The sequence below is a fragment of the Amblyraja radiata genome, chromosome 13 (genome assembly GCF_010909765.2).
Source record: "Amblyraja radiata isolate CabotCenter1 chromosome 13, sAmbRad1.1.pri, whole genome shotgun sequence".
NCBI classification, from domain to species: Eukaryota; Metazoa; Chordata; class Chondrichthyes; order Rajiformes; family Rajidae; genus Amblyraja; species Amblyraja radiata.
The window spans coordinates 58805569-58821200 of NC_045968.1; the positions used below are offsets into that span (position 1 = coordinate 58805569).

At 42.5% G+C, this 15632-nt stretch overlaps 1 protein-coding gene and 1 long non-coding RNA gene across 4 annotated transcripts in view; one reads left to right on the forward strand and one right to left on the reverse strand.

Moving 5' to 3' along the window:
- The window catches only part of mcf2l2 (MCF.2 cell line derived transforming sequence-like 2), a 367682-nt gene that overhangs the window by 127459 nt on the left and 224591 nt on the right, over nucleotides 1–15632 (reverse strand). For all 3 annotated transcript variants that reach the window (XM_033032171.1, XM_033032172.1, XM_033032170.1), the window contains exons 17-18: nucleotides 8114–8229; nucleotides 4326–4395 (exon numbers count right to left, since the gene is read on the reverse strand). In XM_033032171.1, coding sequence (XP_032888062.1) covers nucleotides 4326–4395; nucleotides 8114–8229 — 186 coding nt within the window. The remainder of the gene's footprint in view (nucleotides 1–4325; nucleotides 4396–8113; nucleotides 8230–15632) is intronic.
- The window catches only part of LOC116980079, a 32647-nt gene continuing 21155 nt past the window's right edge, over nucleotides 4141–15632 (forward strand). The window contains exons 1-2 of the long non-coding RNA XR_004413855.1: nucleotides 4141–4151; nucleotides 14672–14686. This is a non-coding gene — a long non-coding RNA (uncharacterized LOC116980079). The remainder of the gene's footprint in view (nucleotides 4152–14671; nucleotides 14687–15632) is intronic.

A 15632-nucleotide genomic window follows, 5' to 3' on the forward strand; every position in this document is an offset into this window, starting at 1 on the left:
TGTGCCCATAGCTACGCCTTGTATTTGGAGGAAATGGGAGTAGCCCAGATAGGATCCTTCAGGACATGTATGGACCAGCTGGTTGAGGTATGTATAGATATCTTTAACACAGTGAAAGGCCTGGATAGAGTGAATGCGGAGAGGATGTTTCCACGAGTGAGAGAGTCTAGGACCAGAGGCCATAGTCTCAGAATGCAAGGACATACTTTTAAAGAGGAGATGAGAAGGAGTTTATTTAGTCATAGGGTGGTGAATCTGTGGAATTCATTGCCACAGATGGCTGTGGGGCCAAGTCAATGGATATTTTTAAGGCGGAGGTTGACAGATTTTTGATTAGTAAGGGGTCTGGGATTATAGGGCGAAGACAGAAGAATGGGGTTGAGAGGGAAAGATAGATCAGTCATGATTGAATGGAGGAGTAGGCTTCATGGGCCGAATGTCCTTATTCTAGAACTTATGAACACCTTTCTGCTCCATTGCAAGGTCCTCACCTGATTTAAAAGGACCATTATGGATCCCAGTTCCCCAAAAAAACAAGATAACCAAAAAAAAAGCCTCAATGACGATCATCACGAGGCTCTGAAAATAAACACCATCATGAAATACTTTGAGAGACTGGTGATGGTGCACATTAACCTCAGCCTCCCAGGCAGCCTTGATCCACTGCAGTTTGTCACGCAACAGGTCCACATCAGACGCCTTATCCCTGGCCCTAAACTCATCCCTGTATTAGGAACATCCCGCGGTCGAGGCATAAGCTCAGGGGCGACCGCACCTTTGCGGTTGCTGCTCCTAGACTGTGGAACAGCATCCCTCTTCCCATCAGAACTGCCCCCTCTATCGACTCTTTTAAGTCGAGACTTAAATCTCATCTTTATTCTCAAGCCTTTCTTGACGTCCTCTGAGGACTATATGTATGTATTTATGAATGTACTTAATCTATGAACCAATGTTGTATAACGTTAGTACCTCCACCAATGTAAAGCACTTTGGTCAACAAGAGTTGTTTTTTAAATGTGCTATAGAAATAAAAGTGACTTGACTTGACTTGACTTGACTTGACTAGGACTTTGCCATCAAGGATCTATGTTAGACTTATTTATCGACTAGAGCTCTGCCTTCAACTCCATAATCCCATCCAAGCTCATCTCTAAACTCCTGGACTTTGAGGTCAGCACCCCTCTCTGCCAATGGATCCTTGACTTTCTGATCCATAGACCACAATCAGTGAGGATAGGAGATAACATCTCCTCTGCATTCATTCACAATTCCTACAAGGATGAGTTCTCAGTCATCTACTATTCTCCCTGTACACTCACGATTGTGTGGGCCACATTTGTCTCTAACTCCATTTACAGGTTTGCAGATCACACCACTGTGGTGGGCTGGATCACGTACAATGAGGAGACAGAGTACAGGAATTAAATGGAGAACTGGGTAACATGGTGTCAGGCCAACAACCTCTCCCTCAATGTCAGCAGGGTGAAGGACTGAGTTAACGACTTCAGGGAGCAAAGTGAAGTACATGCCCCGATCAGCACCAACAGTGCCGAAGTGGAAAGTGGCATCTCAGGTGGATCGGGTGGTGAAGGTGGTTTTGGGCACGCTGCCTTCAACATTCAGGGAGTTAAGAAAATAACGTGTAGGAAGGAACTGCAGATGCTGGTTTACACCAAAGATAAACCCAAGTGCTGGAGTAACTCAGCAGGACAGGCAGCATCTCTGGAGAGAAGGAATGGGTGACGTTTCGGATTGAGACACTTCTTCTCACTGAGAGTCAAGGGAGAGGCAGGCTAGAGATAGGGAAGGGTAAGGTGTGAAAATGACAGATCAAAGCCGATGTGATAAGGAAATGTAGAATAGTTCATTGTGAGCTGAGGGAAAGGTGACAATACAGCATACAATCTGTAATATTGAATCAGGAGGACAGTAGAACAAGGAGGACTAGGAAGGTGAAGGGACAGAGAGAGAGAGGGAAAGCAAGGTTTGGGACAGTGTGTTACAGTTATTATATAAGATGGTGAGGCAGCACTTGGAGAATGGCTTTAATTTTAGTTACCCTGCTGCAGGAAAGAGCTTGGGGCAGATTTAGGAGTGTTGCTAGAACTCGAGGGCTTGAGAGAGAGGTTAGGCCTGGCTAGGACTTTATTTCTGGGAGTGCAGCAGCAGGCAGAAGGCAGATCTTATAGAAGTGTACAAAATTATGAGGGGAATAGATAGGGCAAAGACACTATCTTTTTCCCAGGGTAGGGGAATCAGCAACTGGAGGGCATAGGTTTAAGGTGAGAGGGAACAGATAGGAACCTGAGGGGCACCTTTTTCACTCAGAGGATAGTGGGTATATGGAATGAGCTGCCAGAGGAAGTAGTTGAATCAAATAGCAAAATTTAAGGGCCATTTGTACAAATATATGGATTAGAAAGCTTTGGAGGACAAATAAGACCTTTCAAATTATTGCTTTCTCAATATATTGACATAAAGTTTACTAGACAAAGGAGGACCTGTTGGGTCCCGTCCCATCAACGCGCGGTTGCGGGAGGGGGGGGAGGGGGTGGGGGCTGCGGCATCATACACACACTAACCACCCCCCACACACACTAACCACCCCCCACACACACAATGGGGGAGGGGGGTTGAGAGAGGGGTTGAGAGGGGTGGAGGGAGGTAGTGGGGAGGGAGAGAAAGTAGAGGGGGAGAGATGAGGGGTAGAGGGTGGAGTGGAGGGGGAGGGGGTAGAGGGGGGAGGGGGGCGAGAGAGTAGAGGGGAGAGAGGGGTGAGAGGGTAAAGAGGATGGGGGAGAGAGGGGGAGGGGTAGGAAGAGAGAGGATGGGGATAGAGGGGGGGTTGTGTGGGGGGAGGGAGAGAGAGGATGGGGGAGAGAGGGGGGGGGGGGTAGAGGGGAGGGGGGAGAGAGGGGATGGAGGGAGGGGGAGAGAGAGTAGAGGGGAGAGAGGGGGAAGCGGGGAAGGCGGTTGAGAGGGGGGGTGGAGAGGGGGAGGGAGAAGAGGGGAGGGAGGAGAGGCGGGAGAGAGGAGTAGGGGGGAGAAGAGGAGGGGGGGAGGTGGAGGGGGGAAAGGAGGTGGGAAGCTGGGCGAGTGAATGTGCTGTGGAAAGTGGAGAGAGTCCGGGGAGAGAGAGAGAGAGCTCTAGTACAGGGCCCAACTCTAGTAAAAAGATCTCGGCAGCTCTCGGGAAAGTCGAGCCGAGGCTGGCGTGCGTCAACCTCGGAAGCGTCGGAAATTCTTGCAAGTGCCTTCAGAAGTCGTTGGGATTCCGAAGGCACACCTTGGAAAACAGTGCCCAGCAGGCAGCGTGTTGAAGGATGAGAGGGAATCTTATTGAAACATATAAGATTATTAAGGGATTGGACAAGCTAGAGGCAGGAAACATGTTCCCGATGTTAGGGGAGTGCAGAACCAGGGGCCACAGTTTAAGAATAGGGGTAAGCCATTTAGAACGGAAATGAGGAAACACTTTTTCACCCAGAGAGTTGTGAATCTGTGGAATTCTCTGCCTCAGAAGGCATTGGAGGCCGATTTACTGGATGCTTTCAAGCGAGAGTTACATAGAGCTCTTAAAGATAGCTGAGTCAAGGGATATTGGGAGAAGACAGGAACTGATTGTGGATGATCAGCCGTGATCGCAGTGAAAGGCGGGCTCGAAGGGCCGAATGGCCTACTATTGCACCTATTGTCTATTGTCTATTGTCTATTGTGGGGTCCACCTTTCCTTGATCATCGATGCCGTCTATGATTTGTGCTGCATCTTTTCATACTTCTTTATTATTAATGTTTAGTGTTTTCTGAGTCATTCGTAACTGTCACTGTATGTCATGTTGTTACTTGTGGGCGGAGCACCAAGGCAAATTCCTTGTATGTGAATACTTGGCCAATAAACTTACTTACTTACTTCTAGTTTGCCTCTCCCCTGATTATCAGTCTGAAGAAGGGTTTTAACCCAAACATCACCAATTCCTTCTCTCCAGAGATGCTTCCTGACCCGCTGAGTTACTCCAGCAGTTTGTGTCTACCTTTGGTGTAAACCAACATTTGTAGTTCCTTGCTACACATTTAAATCACATTGGTTTTTTTCCTGGACTTTTCTAAGTAGAAAACACTACTCACAAAAACAATGTGAAATTTAAGAAAAGGTGAAAATGATCAATTTTTGAAGGAAACAAAATGGTATAATTCAATGGAAAGGAAAATCATGCAGACTCCACACCAAGTGGACTATCTGTTCTCAGGCGTAAATCTCACATTACTGATCTCATTAACATTATTATTGTAAAATTATCAGCTCGAAAGCAAATTGGTTCTCTTACCCGCTTTAAAAAACACGTTCCTACAAGCTCAGGATTCTCCACACAATTTTCAAGCTCCTTTAGAAATATCCTTAAAACGAATGATAAATGTTAATGTTTTAAAGATCATCAGTACAAAGGCTTCAGTTACATCCTAACCAGAGGGACATCATCTTTGGGATGGAATGGTACAATTAACCCATAGATGGTTCATAACGTCATGAAAATATGCTTGTGTATTACGGAGACATTTCACATTATTTTAACTTGGATGTTTTCCTTAAAGAGGAAGTTGTCCTCTCTGCTCAAAGTTGACACATCCACACGATAAATTCACAGTCACAATTTATTTATATTCTATGCCTGATGGGTGGAGCAGCCTTTTCTCATTTTACATGCATGCCTGTCGGCCAACTTGGCTTCAGAAAAGAAAAGAGGTACAGGTAAGAAATATTATTAACCACTGTTCATTTACATACAATGCTTGGATCCTAGAATCAGAAATAAATGTTCACAATTTGTAGACGAGAACTATATTATGCATATGATTACAATTGGTTATAAAATATAATATGTCGCCAAAAATCCCACAAATGCAACTATTTAATTTGTAATAAATATCAATATTTGATGGTTATATACTTTTTGGATGAGTCCTTTTGGAGCAGGGTCATGAAGGGTTTGAGGATCACAAATTTTCAGCGAAGAAGTTAATTAAAACGATTGGATTTAATTCTGGAGGAAATGAACGGGGAATTTTGATAGAACCTTGGTTCGGCCAATCTTGGCATTTTGTGTGCAGTATTAGTTTCCGTATTACAAATGGGACGTAGAAAGTGAAAAACAAATTAGATGGATGGTACCAGAAATGAGAAATTACACACAAAGACAAAGATTTTGGCTGAGACAAAAGAGACAGCAGCTACTCAGATAAGAGAAAGGTGAAGGAAGAAATAGAAATTTGTAAGTTCAATTGAAAGGAGTGATCTGTAAGTGTCTTCGGCTTAACTAAAAGTATAAACATAACATTGTCAAAAATAAATCAAATTGGGAATTTGGATAAAACAATTTTTCCCAAAGGTTGTGAAATTCACTCTCACAAGGAGGAATTGAGATATATGTCTTAAATGTATTCAAGGGATCAAATCACTAATTGTTGGAGATAATCAGCAAGTGAAGAAGCATATGTGGGGAACGAAAAGGGAAGAAGGGAGGAAGGAAGAAAGAAAGAACGAAAGGTAACATTTCAGGTCTTCGACCTTCCAATAGAACATATGTAGAACATAGAACAGCACAGGAACAGGCCCTTCGGCCTTCATTGTTTCTGCCGAACATGTCACTGAGATAAACTAGTCTCATCAGAGATAAACTGGGACAGGTGAAAAAAAAAAACTTGCTTTTAGATGAGATTAGGAAAGGGTTAAATGAACAAAAAGAATGCCTGTGATATGGAGACCACGCAAATGTAGAAGATATATCTGTTATTGTAGTTGGTGTGATCATCCAGACAAATCAATTATGATTAAGGATCCATCGCCATTTGTTCTCCTCAGATACTGCCTGATTTGATGAGTATTTGTGAAATTATTTCAAACAGCATCTATATAGTTTTTTTTTGCTTTTAAATGACTGTATTTACGAGAAAGCTTGGAAAGCACAAGAGGGAGAAAAGTGTACAGGAGTATGCACACACGAGAAGGGGTCATTGGCAATTTTATGGCTGAATGATATGTTTTTGTGCTGTACATTTAATGGAAAATGTGGTCATTTGTAAAATTGATTAACATACTATCCTATTTTCTATTTTCTCCTGTGGCGATAAGCTTCCCTTTCAAGCTGCAGCACCTTTGTTGTGACTGGAATGTTTTATAGGTAATTGGCTCAGACTCACTGCCTATTAATTTGTAGCACACCAACCTGGAACAAACATACTATTTCTTCAGTTGCCTAGCACCTGATGCATTGACGAACTAAACACATAGTGTAAATGCACTAGTACGTAGGTATATCTTAATTGTACATTGAGAAGGGGCCAATGCAATGTGTCATAAATGCCTCCGAATTGTGTATGTAATTCCAATACCAAATTAATTTAATTTGATTTCAATTTTGTGCATACAACGTTTCATCAGGTTTCCAGAAGGACTTCAGACTATGACGCTATGATTGTCTCAACAACTCAATTATTTATCTTCACTGTAATAGATATAAATCAGAGAAACTCATGTGGAACAAATTCATTTCTTCTGCTACAGATGCAGCGATCACAACAATGTGAGAGAAGAATAAATGCATTTATATTTTATATTTATATAATGCATTTATGTATTTCTGCAAGATATAATTACAGGACATAAACTGATAAAATGTCTTAATTCAGCATTACAGGAAAATATATGACAATTTGCACCTCCAGTTTTAATTATTTTTAGTATAAATTCTTATTATAAAGCCAACATTGTTGGTGTCATTGGTATCAGGGGTTATGGGGAGAAGGCAGGAGAATTGGGTTACAAGGGACATATTTTTATTTTATTTTTATTTTAAATCCTTTATTTGTCATTCAGACCTTTCGGTCTGAACGAAATGTCATTGCCTGCAGCCATACATGTAATAATAAACAACACACAATAAACACAAATGAACATCCACCACAGTGAGTTCACCAAGCACCTCCTCACTGTGATGGAGGCACAAAGTCTTAGGGTTACTGTCTCTTCCCTCCTCTATTTCCCTCTGCGCTGAGGCGATACCCCATCGGGCGATGGTAAGTCAATATAGATCAGCCATAATTGAATGGCAGAGTAGACTTGATGGGCCGAATGGCCTAATTCTACTCCTATTCCTTATGACCTTATGAACATCTTACTTATACATATTTCTGTCAATGAAGGTCTATAACTATTCTGAATAAATGTTATCACTCAACGGCAGGGTATTAAGTGGCCAAAACACACATGCTTAAAGGCCAACGTTGCTTATTTCCTTCGCTCCATAGAGGCTGCTGCGCCCGCTGAGTTTCTCCAGCACCTTTGTCTACCTTCTGCTTAAAGGAGGAAAGGCTACTTCTGAAAAAGAGAATGGCAGAACAGGTTTTTATTCTGGTTTCAAAAGAAAGTATGTATTGAAAGAATCAGCGATGATGATTCATTATTAGACCACTTCAAGACATCCTAGATGTAGTCCATAAGAAGACAACAATATGTGGAGCCTGTGTTCAAAAAGGAACTGCAGATGCTGGAATATCGAAGGTACACAAAATTGCTGGGGAAACTCAGCGGGTGCAGCAGCATCTATGGTTTAAATATGTGGAGCCTTTCTCCAGGCCTTTTCATTTGTTAATCTCCTCCCCTCTTGAGGGAAAGTGTTTGACTTCCACTTCCTCATAGTTAGCCTCTGTGACAGACTGCCGTAGAACATTTAAATGTTTCTGTAGGAGCAGGTATTATCAAGTAGAGGAAAATTCAGAACCAATAATTGATACATGGGATTAATATAGATTGTTTGTAAGCATGAACATGGTGGCACTATTTCTGTGCTTTATGACTGTCTCTAATAATTCAGTAACTGGATTAGTAAAGGCAGTTCTTTTTCATCCTCACCCATATCATAATATTTTTCAGTTCATTAACCTCTAAACTGTTTTTTTTTCAATATTATAGCAGAACAATCAGCATTATACTACAACTACCAACAAAACGAACCACAGTGCAGACAGATTTTGCCTTCTGTTTTGTTCTGAATGCATGTTTCGAATTGACATTTATCATTGGCTTAGATATTTAAATACAATATGAAAGAAACATCACCTGTTATGAAAATCATAGATTTCTGGAAGATTTCCAAATAGGATTTCCTTTTTATTCTTAAGTGCAGCTGGGATCAGAGGAGCCAGCTCTTGATTGTTCATTTCAACAGCATAACCCTGCAAAGGAAACAAGGTAATGAAGTAATTGCCAATTTAAAGAGGATTAGAGTGTGCAAAAGGAAAAGTTGCCGATAATGTTGTATTAATGATCCAGTGGTTTGACGAAAGTCCCAGCATGGAAATAATATCTGAGCCAGTTTCAAGACTGTCAAAACAAGCTATGTTCTGCAGAGAAGCAAATCTTAAAACTTTATCACCGTAATTTCATAATATATAGCTCTTTTGATGTGTTTAAATGCCAAGGCAATGTGCAGGAGTGTTTTCACACAAACACCACATAAAACGTGTGATAATCCTTATTAGCACAGAGCGGTGGTATGTTTTGGTAAATTCCTTTAGTGATGGAAAATTGTGAAAATGGAGAGATTTGAAAAAGTTAAATATGCTGAAGTGAATAACATAGGAGGACCCGGCAAACTGCTGTGGGGGGAACTGCTGTGGGAGTGGGGAGACATGTGTGGGATACTTTGTAACTTTGTCTGTGCCCTTTATGTGGCGGCTCTTTGCATACCTTGGGTATGGAAAACAAAGAATATCACATGTGACAATAAAGTATTCATTCATTCATTCATTCATTCATTCATTCATTCATTCATTCATTCATTCATTCATTCGTTCATTTCAAGGGATGGAATATGGTCTATTGTCTCATTGCCCACCAGCTACAATGATGATGTGCAAAGTAATACATTGTTCAGTGGTGAGGAGGTTCAAGATAGTTGGAGATCAGGCACTACACCATACACTTGGCATACAATCATATGCAGGCGCACACGTGCAATCCAAGTCCATAAAGAGAAGATCTGACAATAGACAATAGACAAGAGGTGCAGGAGTAGGCCATTCGGCCCTTCGAGCCAGGACCGCCATTCAATGTGATCATGGCTGATCATCCCCAATCAGTACACCGTTCCTGCCTTCTCCCCATATCTCCTGACTCCGCTATCTTTAAGAGCCCTATCTAGCTCTCTCATAAAAGTATCCAGAGAACCGGCCTTCACCACCCTCTGAGGCAGAGAATTCCACAGACTCACAACTCTCTGTGAGAACATTTTTTTCCTCATCTCCATTCTAAATGTCTTACCCCTTATTCTTAAACTGTGGCCCCTGGTTCTGGACTTCCCCAACATCGGGAACATGTTCCCTGCCTCTAGCGTGTCCAAACCCTTAACAATTTTATATGTTTCAATAAGAATCCCCCTCATCCTTCGAAACTCCAGAGTGTACAAGCCCAGCCGCTCCATTCTCTCAGCATATGATAGTCCCGCCATCCCGGGAATTAACCTTGTAAATTTACGCTGCACTCCCTCAATAGCAAGAATGTCCTTCCCCAAATTAGGTGACCAAAACTGCACACCTGCAGAAGGACCTCTTTGCTCCTATGCTCGACTCCTCGTTATAAAGGCCAACATGCCATTTGCTTTCTTCACTGCCTGCTATACCTGCATGCTTACTTTCATAGACTGATGTACAAGGACCCCCAGATCCCATTGTACTTCCACTTTTCCCTACATGACGCCATTTAGATAGTAATCTGCCTTCCTGTTTTTGCTACCAAAGTGGATAATCTCACATTTATCCGCATTAAACTTCATCTGCCATGCATCTGCCCACTCCCTCAACCTGTCCAAGTCACCCTGCATTCTCGTAGCATCCTCCTCACAGTTCACACTGCCACCCAGCTTTGTGTCATCTGCAAATTTGCTAATGTTACTTTGAATCCCTTCATCCAAATCATTGATGTATATTGTAAATAGCTGCGGTCCCAGGACCGAGCCTTGCGGTACCCCACTAGTTACTGCCGGCCACTCTGAAAGGGACCCATTAATCCCTACTCTTTGTTTCCTGTCTGCCAACCAATTTTCTATCCATATCAGCACTCTACCCCCAATACCATATGCCCTAATTTTGCCCACTATTCTTCTATGTGGGACCTTATCAAATGCTTTCTGAAAGTCCAGGTACACTACATCCACTGACTCTCCCTTGTCCATTTTCCTAGTTACATCGTCAAAAAATTCCAGAAGATTAGTCAAGCATGATTTCCCCTTCGTAAATCCATGCTGACTCGGACCGATCCTGTTACTGCTATCCAAATGTTCGGCTATCTCATCTTTTATAATTGACTCCAGCATCTTCCCCACCACCGATATCAGGCTAACTTGTCTATAATTCCCTGTTTTCTCTCTCCTGCCTTTCTTAAAAAGTGGGATAACATTAGCTCCCCTCCAATCCACAGGAACTGATCCTGAGTCTATAGAACATTGGAAAATGATCACCAATGCATCCACGATTTCTAGAGCCACTTCCTTAAATACCCTGGGATGCAGACCATCAGGCCCTGGGGATTTATCAGCCTTCAGTCCCATCAGTCTACCCAACACCAATGTGCCTAATGTGGATTTCCTTCAGTTCCTCCATCACCCCAGATCCTCTGACCACCACTATATCAGGAAGATTGTTTGTGTCCTCCTTAGTGAAGACGGATCCAAAGTACCTGTTCAACTCATCTGCCATTTCCTTGTTCCCCATAATAAATTTACCTTTTTCAGTCTTCAAGGGTCCAACTTTGGTCTTAACTAATTTTTTCCTCTTCACATACCTAAAGAAGTTTTTACTATCCTGCTTTATATTCTTGGCTAGCTTACCTTCGTACCTCATCTTTTCTCCCCGTATTGTCTTTTTAGTTATCTTCTGTTGTTCTTTAAACATTGCCCAATCCTCTTGCTTCCAGCTCATCTTTGCTACGTTGTACTTCTCTTTTATTTTTATACTGTCCCTGACGTCCTTTGTCAGCCACGGTCGCCCCTTACTCCCCTTGGAATCTTTCTTCCCCCTAGGAATGAACTGATCCTGCACCTTCTGTATTATTCCTAGAAATACCTGCCATTGTTGTTCCACTGTCATCCCTGCTAGTGTATCTTTCCAGTCAACTTTGGCCAGCTCCTCCCTCATGGCTCCATAGTCCCCTTTATTCAACTGCAACACTGACACCTCCGATCTGCTCTTCTCCCTCTTCAATTGTAGATTAAACCTGACCATATTATGGTCACTACCTCCTAATGGCTCATTAACCTCAAGTTCCTTTATTAAATCTGGTTCATTACATAACACTAAATCCAGAATTGCCTTCTCCCTGGTAGGCTCCAATACAAGCTGTTCAAAGAATCCATCACGAAGGCACTCTACAACGTCCCTTTCTTGGGGTCCAGTACCAACCTGATTTTCCCAGTCTACCTGCATGTTGAAATCTCCCATAACAACCACAGCATTACCTTTGCTACATGCCAATTTTAACTCTTGATTCAACTTGCACCCTATATCCAGGCTACTGTTTGGGGGTCTGTAGATAAGTCCCATTAGGGTATTTTTACCCTTACAATTCCTTAGTTCTATCCACACTGACTCCACATCTCCTGTTTCAATGTCACCCCTTGCAAGGGACTGAATTTCATTCTTCACCAACAGAGCTACCTCACCCCCTCTGCCCACCTGTCTGTCTTTTCGATAGGACGTGTACCCTTGAATATTCAGTTCCCAGCCCTGGCCCTCTAGCAGCCATGTCTCTGTAATTCCCACAACATCATACTTGCCAATTTCTAACTGAGCCTCAAGCTCATCCACTTTATTTCTTATACTTTGCGCATTCATATACAACACTTTGACCTCTGTATTCACCGCCCCTCTCGCAATTGGCCCTGACCTTACTCTGTTGTCCATTCTCAAGCTTTCCTTCCCATTAATTTGAGAATCTTTTGTAATTTTTCCTGTACTCACTTCCCCTTCAACTCCATCTTTATATTCACAATTTGTCAATCCCCCCCCCCCCCACTATTTAGTTTAAACCCACACGTGTAGCCCAGCAAACCTGCCTGCCAGAATGTCGGTCCCCCTCCAGTTAAGGTGTAACCTGGCCCTTTTGTACAGGTCACCCTGACCCCAGAAGAGATCCCATTGGTCTATAAATCTAAATCCTTGCTCCCTGCACCAGCCCCTGAGCCACACATTCAGCTCCCCAATCTCCCTGTTCCTGTCCTCACTAGCACGAGGTACTGGAAGCAATCTGATTACACTCGCTTGTACACACGCTCTTACATGGCTTCCTGGCTTCCTCTTTTGTTCCCCCTTAACCTAATTTACACCCTGCTTCAATCCTTACTGTTTCAGTTTCTCTAGACTTGTCAGTCCTCTAAACCCCTATCTGGCTCCCTCCGTCACTCTTAGTCTCATTACATTTGAACTGGAAACAACATCTCTGTGACTCTATGCCTTACTGGGACTGAATCTGCCTTGGGAGTCACTCATTCTAAGATAATTTCTACCCGATGCACATCACAGGTCATGATGACGGAAAGATCAATTATCAAGATAGTCACTAAAAGCTGGAGTAACTCAGAAATAGCATCTCTGGAGAAAAGGAATAGGCGATGTTTTGGGCCCGAAACATCACCTATTCCTTTCCTCCAGAGATGTTGTCTGACCTGCTGAGTTACTCCAGTTTTTTGTGTCTAACCGGTTTAAACCAGCATCTGCTGTTCCTTCCTTCACAGGTTAATTATCATGTTTGTTTTATAATTTGTAAATGCTCCAGGTTCCTTTGGTGACGCAACCAGTTGTGTCTTAAATTGTTCCAATGTTTCTGTCTCCACTCTTCTATCAGTAAACCTATCCACAGGTTTCCATTCATCAGCATGATGTTAGACCTGATGCAAAGTTATTGACTTGGAACAGTAATTCTGTCTCTTTCTCCACAGATACTGAAAATCCCTTCAAATACCTGATATTTTTCACTATCTTGATCCATCCATCCATCCATCCATCCATCCATCCATCCATCCATCCATCCATCCATCCATCCATCCATCCATCCATCCATCCATCCATCCATCCATCCATCCATCCATCCATCCATCCATCCATCCATCCATCCATCCATCCATCCATCCATCCATCCATCCATCCATCCATCTATCTAGTTACATGTGATCCTGAAATTACGCCAAAACGATACACTATGGCGTTCATTTTTTTTTTTTGCACCATTGTCCTGTGGTGGTCTGTGTCAAGTTTCGTTCAGATTGATGTTATATTTCACAAGAAATTGCTGAATTCACAAGCATGCTGAAAAATTTTCCTCGACCAAACTGAGGCCGCGAGTATGTGGGAACTTCCATCGAGCATGAAGGAGAGTTGCATGAAGGAGAGTTACATGAAGGAGAGAAATCTCCTAGGGCCTCCTAGGACCACGTGTCGACCATGCTGCGAGTTTGAGTCGAGTGCAAACTCTTCTAAACTCGCTAATTAGGTGCCCGCAGTGGGACATGCCCTTCAATCCTGCCAGGCTGCCAGCACTAGCATATGCAATTACAAGCTACAATGTTGCTATCCCTATTTTTATATTCCTGGCAGCAAGTATATTCCTGGCAGCATGGAGGGAGGGTGCATTTTAAAAAATATTTTAAAGTCACAGTCCACTGAATTTTGAATAAGGCAAAATGAGCAGCCCCTGCGCAGTTGGCGGCTATGGGTGAATGCTGGAATATTGCTTTGCGGGAATGGGTTGCATTGGGGAAACGGGTGAGTGGTGGAATATTGCCTTGGGGAAACGGGTGAGTGGTGGAATATTGCCTTGGGGAACAGGTTGCATTGGTGGACCATTCCTCACCTGGGGGCTATGGGTGAGTGGTGGAATATTGCATTGGAGGACCAGGCCTCCCAACAGGTCCCAGTTGTATACTCTAAGATTTGTTTTAGATTTACTTTTCCTATATTGTAAATTACTCTACATACTTTCTGATAGTTCTAGCTGAAAATACCTGTGTTTAAATCCTATTCCTTTGCAATAAAGCAAAGCATAGAACATGTTTAACCCTTATTGATTGTTCTATAACATGTTCACAGTTTGACAGATTATTAATGGTGGTAGCTCGCTTTAAAAAGAATAAAAATTGGAGTAGCTAATTCAGTTGCATTTAAATAGTATTTAAAAGGTACACAATCAAGAACTTAAAATTTAAAAAAACAGGACAAGTATTATAGCTCAAAGAAAATAATTTAAAGCCATAACACAATTAACTAGACATGGGTAAAGATTTATTAAATGTGCAGGAATGAACTGCAGATGCTGGTTTAAACTGAAGACAGATACAAAAAGCTGGAGTAACTCAGCGGGTTAGACAGCATCTTTGGAGAAAAGGATAGGTGACGCTTCGGGTCGAGACACTTCTTCAGACTGAGAGTCAGGGGAAAGGGAAATGAAAGATATAGACAGTGATATAGAGAGATATAGAACAAATAAATGAAATATATGCAAAAAAGTAACGATGATAAAAGAAACAGGCCATTGTTCGCTGTGGTCGAGTTACAGACAATGACTCAACAAGACGACTTTGAAGCTAGTACAATGACTTGGGTGGGGGAACAATGGAGAGAGAATGAGAATGCAATGCTTGAAGTTAGAGAAATCAATATTTATACCACTGGGTTGTAAGCTGCCCAAGCTAAATACTGTAGTCAGATTCTGACAAATCAACAAATGCCTAATTTCTGTACCTTCTGCTCAGTAATTAGAGTCATAAAATGATACAGTGTGGAAAGAGGCCCTTCGGCTCAACTAGCCCACACCAGCCAACATGTTCCAGCTACACTAGTCCCACCTGCCTGCGATGCTCCATATTCCTCCAAACCTGTTTTACTATGTACCTATCTAACTGTTTTATAAACTTTGGCCTCAACTACCTCTTCTGGCAGCTTGTTCCATACACCCACCACACTTTGTGTGAAAAGGTTACCCCTCAGATTCCTACTTAATCTTTCCCCTTCACCTTAAACCTATATCCTCTGGTCCTTAATTCACATACTCTGGTCAAGAGACTCTGTGCATCTAACCGATCTATTCTTCTCATGATTTTATACATCTCTATAAGATCACCACTCATCCTCCTGCTCTCCAAGGAATAGAGTCCCAGCCTTCTCAACCTCTCCTTATAGCTCAGACCCTCCAGTCCTGGCAACATCCTCGTAAATCATCTCTGTACCCTTCTTTCCTGTAACATGGTGCCCAGAACTGAACACAATACTCTAAATACGGCCTCACCAATGTCGTAGACAACTGCAACATGACCTCCTAACTTCTATATTCAATACTTTGACTGATGGCCATTGTGCCAAAAGCCTTTTCAACCATCTTATCTACCTGCGACTCGACCTTCAAGGAACCATGCACCTGCTCCCTAGATCCCTCTGCTCTACAACACTTCCTAGGGTCCGACCATTCACTGTGTACATCCATTGCCCATGTTAGATTACCCAAAATGGAACACCTCACATTTCTCTATATTAAATTCCATCAAGCATTCCTCAGCCCACCTGGCCAATCGATCCAGATCCTACAGCAATAT